This window comes from Corvus moneduloides, chromosome 12 (genome assembly GCF_009650955.1).
Source record: "Corvus moneduloides isolate bCorMon1 chromosome 12, bCorMon1.pri, whole genome shotgun sequence".
Taxonomy (NCBI): domain Eukaryota; kingdom Metazoa; phylum Chordata; class Aves; order Passeriformes; family Corvidae; genus Corvus; species Corvus moneduloides.
The window spans coordinates 12,111,119-12,115,012 of NC_045487.1; the positions used below are offsets into that span (position 1 = coordinate 12,111,119).

General features: G+C 58.2%; 2 protein-coding genes across 3 annotated transcripts in view; both read left to right on the plus strand.

Moving 5' to 3' along the window:
• Positions 1-697: 697 nt before the first annotated feature.
• The window catches only part of SALL1 (spalt like transcription factor 1), a 15,586-nt gene continuing 12,389 nt past the window's right edge, over positions 698-3,894 (plus strand). Inside the window, exons 1-2 of one of the 2 annotated variants that reach the window (XM_032122251.1) lie at positions 698-1,016; positions 1,109-1,201. In XM_032122251.1, the coding sequence (XP_031978142.1) occupies positions 1,126-1,201 (76 nt within the window). In that variant the 5' untranslated portion in view covers positions 698-1,016; positions 1,109-1,125. The remainder of the gene's footprint in view (positions 1,017-1,108; positions 1,202-3,894) is intronic. The other variant, XM_032122253.1, reaches the window with a different exon arrangement.
• LOC116450154 (formin-like protein 18) lies at positions 1,589-2,289 on the plus strand. Its single transcript, XM_032122254.1, has 2 exons — positions 1,589-2,021; positions 2,136-2,289. Exons 1-2 carry the CDS (start codon positions 1,603-1,605, stop codon positions 2,146-2,148), a joined length of 432 nt encoding a protein of 143 aa, XP_031978145.1. The 5' UTR covers positions 1,589-1,602; the 3' UTR covers positions 2,149-2,289.

A 3,894-nucleotide genomic window follows, 5' to 3' on the forward strand; every position in this document is an offset into this window, starting at 1 on the left:
GGGGAGGGGGGGCGAGGGAGCGGAGCGGGGACGCGGAGCGGGACGAGGCACCCGCCCCCGGCCGCGGCCCCGCCGCCGTTCGCACCGGGCTCCCCAGGCGGACTGACGGCGAGTGCAGCCAACCCGCGCGGCGCGGGGGCGGAGCGGCCGCTTGGTCCGCCCGCCGCTCCCAGCGGCGCCCTAATTGTCCTGGGAATGTGTGAGGTAAAAAACAAACCCTTCCTATTTTCAGCACCCCTCGGGCCGTGATATATGGAAAGAGAAGTGGAGGGGGGGTGGGAGAGAGAGACCTGGGAGAGGGCGAAATGGATCTTTATTTGTAAATGAGGGGACAAGAGGAAAGGAAAAGAAAAAAAAAAAAAAAAACAAGAAGAAAAAACATACACCCGAAACTTTTTTGCAGCAGCGGGACGGAGCGAGCGGCAGCGCGCGGGGCCGGCGGCCGGAGCGGGGCCGGGCTCTCCCCGGCAGGCACTTGCCGGGTGCGGGGCCGACCCTCCGGGGCCGCTGCTCCCCGCCGGCCGCCCCAGCCGTGCGTCCTCCCCCGATCGATTATTGCACACCCTGCCCTCCCTCCACCGGTTCGGGTTGCGGGCGAGGCGGGGGGAGTTTAAAAAAAAAAAAAAAGGGGAAAAAAAAAAAGTGAAACGCAGCGCAGAACTGCGGGAAGGAGGGAGGGAGGCGCGGGGAGCCCGTCGGGGCTGGAGGAAGGGGCGAAGGGAGACACATTCCTATAGTAACCGGGATGGCGCGATGCAGCTCCAGCTGGTTGCTAAGAGGGTTAAACTGTATCCAAACAGCTTTGGGGAAATCCAGCCCCTTCTCCTGCCACATGGATCGACTCATTGGGTGGGAGCGGCGGAGAGACAAGGGTCTCCAGCAAATCAGCGCCTAATTGATTAAGGCGAGCTGGTTTGAATAGAGCTGGCCATGTGCCAATCGCCTTTCAAAGAGCCCCTCTATGATTAATCGCAATGCATTATTGATAATCATAATTATAGCAGGACACATGCGCGGTGCGCGGAGGATCGGGGAGGCTGGGGGGGGGAGGCTCGATTTCCGTAATTTTGAGAAGATTTTTTTTTAGTAATTTTTTATTCTGCCCCAGCTGATGTTTGAGCCAGCATGTCGCGGAGGAAGCAGGCGAAGCCTCAGCATTTCCAATCCGATCCCGATCTGGCCTTGTTATCCCAGCGAAATGGTGAGTTCTTCTCCTCTCCCTCGCACACATTTTAACACAAACACACACAAAATAAATGAACTTACCTTGTGGGGAGTCGGGACCGCGCCGGGCAGCGGTGCGGGACAACAGGATCTCCCGGAGTTACATGCGGGGGGGTCTTTCTGAGGTTTTGGTCCAAGTTCTTGGGGTTTATCTTATTTTTTTAACTCAGCGTTTTGTTTCGTCTGTTTCTTAACGAAACTCCAAACTCTTTCCGTTTTTTGATGTTTTCCCTCCGCCCTCTCCCAGCGGGGCGGTCTGGCATCCTGAGCCCGCGGGAGATGGATCCGCGCCCCCCGCGTCTCTCTCCGCGCCCCGCGGAGCTGGGAAACAAAGTGGGGCTGCGGTGGGGCGGCTGATCCCGTAGCCCCGCGGGACGGATGCCCCGTCCGGCCACACACGCTGCCCGCGCCGTTCCCCCGAAAGGGCCGGAAAATCCCCCCCGGGCACCCACTTTCTCGCCCGCCCCCCCCCACCCCCCCGCGGACCCCAGCGCTCCCGCACCCCCTGCTCCCCCGCAGTCCCGCCGGGCGGAGGACGCTGCCCCGCAGTCCCGGCCTCCGGCTGCACCAAAGGCTTCCTGGAGGCGGAAAAGTTGCCGCCGCCGGGCCGGGCCGCCGGGGGATCGCCCCGTCCCGGGAGCCGCCGCCGCCGCGCCGGGCTCCGCGCAGCCGCCGCGCCTCAGAGGGGGCTCTGCGGCCGCAGCGCGGAGGTTCCGGGCAGCGGGGAGCCGATTTGCTTTCCCTAAGGTTGTGTTTTATTTTTATTTTTTCTCCGTCTCCCGCTTCCCTCCGAGCCGGTAAGCGAGGGATAAACGCTGGCTTTGTGTCCGCCAGGATTTGCAGAGGGAGCGTGTGAAGTATCTTTTTTTTTCTTTCTTTCTTACTCCCTTTTTCCCTCCCCTCCGGAACAGGGGGATTTCGTAGGAGTTCGGCATAGCCCCGCGGGCGGCGGAGGGGACGTGCCTCTGCCCGTACCTGTGCTGGGACGCGGGGCGACAAGTGGTCCGCTCGAGGCAGCGTCCTCCCTGCCCCTGCCAGCGCAGGCTCCGGCCCCCCGGAGGCCATGCGGAGGGCGAGGGCCGGGGGGCCGCGGGGGGACTCGCCGGCCGCGGGCGCGGATGGCGCCGCGGCGCAGAAGCGCTTCAGGCGGGCAGGTAAGGGAGGACCGGGTGCGGCGGAGCCCCTGCGCCTCCCGGCCCGTCCCCGCCGCTCGGAAGCACCGAGCGCTTCCCGCGGCAACTTCTCGGGGAAGCGGCGGCGCGGGACCCTCCGCTGCCGCGGCCGCTCCGCGCCCGGCGGTGCCGGCAGCGCTGGGCCCGCCGAGCTGCCGTCCGGCCCCCGCCGCGGCCGTGCCCGCGCCTCTCGGCTGCTCCGGGGGACCGCCGGGGACAGGGTCCCGGGCTCCACGCGGGGAAACGGGGCGGAAAGTTTGCGGGATGTTGTGCTTCGCTGTGAGCATTTTCCCGGCGTCCGAAATCCCCGGGATGCCCTTCTCGTACACCAGCAAATAGATCAGCACTCGCTCCGCGGAGCCTTGCGAAACATTTCTTAAAAATCATTTGGGTCCTGAGAGTCGATTTTGGGTTTTTAACTGAGTTTTGTGAGCTTTGAATGTACTCGAGCTTTGCCGTTTCCTCAGCATAACCCCCTTTCCCATCTCAGTAAACATATTTATTTTTCTTACGATATTATTCCCACTTCCGCTTGAAGTTTGGAGTAGGAGTTGGAGAAGCGTTAGGTTTTTAGTTGTCTTTCATCGGCCTCCTGTGAAAGAATTTGGAACTTCTTAAACTGAGCAGAGAAAAGAAAAGCAGAGAGGGATTTTTTACATCTTCACTTCGTATGATTGCATCTTTTGACATTTGCTATATTTTTTGTTTGTTTTTAGTATGTGGAACAGGTCAAAAACACTTCCAAGTATCTTTTTTTAAAGTAGCCGTTTTCTCTGTTTTTAGTCTTTTGATCTGATTTTGCACATCGTTTTCAAATAAGTACAGTGGGAGTGTGAGAAAGGAATGTTAACTGAGCAGCTTTCCTGCCTGTTGCTAAAGGATGTCCTTGAAGTAAGTTGGATATTGCCTGAAATGATGGCATGGAAGTGAAGCTTTTGTTTAGTTTGGGTGGCTATCGTAAGTTAAAGAAGCGAATAACGAAGTTTATTCTCTTTTAAAAATATCGACCAGTTTCCTAGGAAAAGCAGTGTGCTCTACTATAAAATCTGTAGGAGCCTTCCCCTTTCCTTCTCTAGTCCTGGTGTTAGGTTATGGCTGGTTTACATGGTTGGACGACAAGTTTTGGGTAAGTTGCCCAGAAGGTGTGCTTTGTGATGGTGCTTCAGGGTTCAGAACGCTCTGGTACCATTAGCATAGAGCTACCCCCCTCCTTTCCGGGGTCCCCGGCCCTGGCAGCAGCTTCTCACTTGAGCAAGACAGGGTGGGTGAACTACGGCGGGGACGAGTTTGCGTTACGTGCCTGTGAAATTGCAAAACAAAACTTCGAAATTCCAAGTGCTTCTTTCTTCTCCTTCCACACTGTGAATTCAGGTTTGCTAATCCATGTGCAGCTTGCGCAGGGTGCAGGCGAGGGGAGCATCGCTGGCTCTTCAGACACTTGCACTAAGGTACTGCTGGGCAGTATTTTGAGCAAATCAATAGAGTGGCTCCGTGAAAA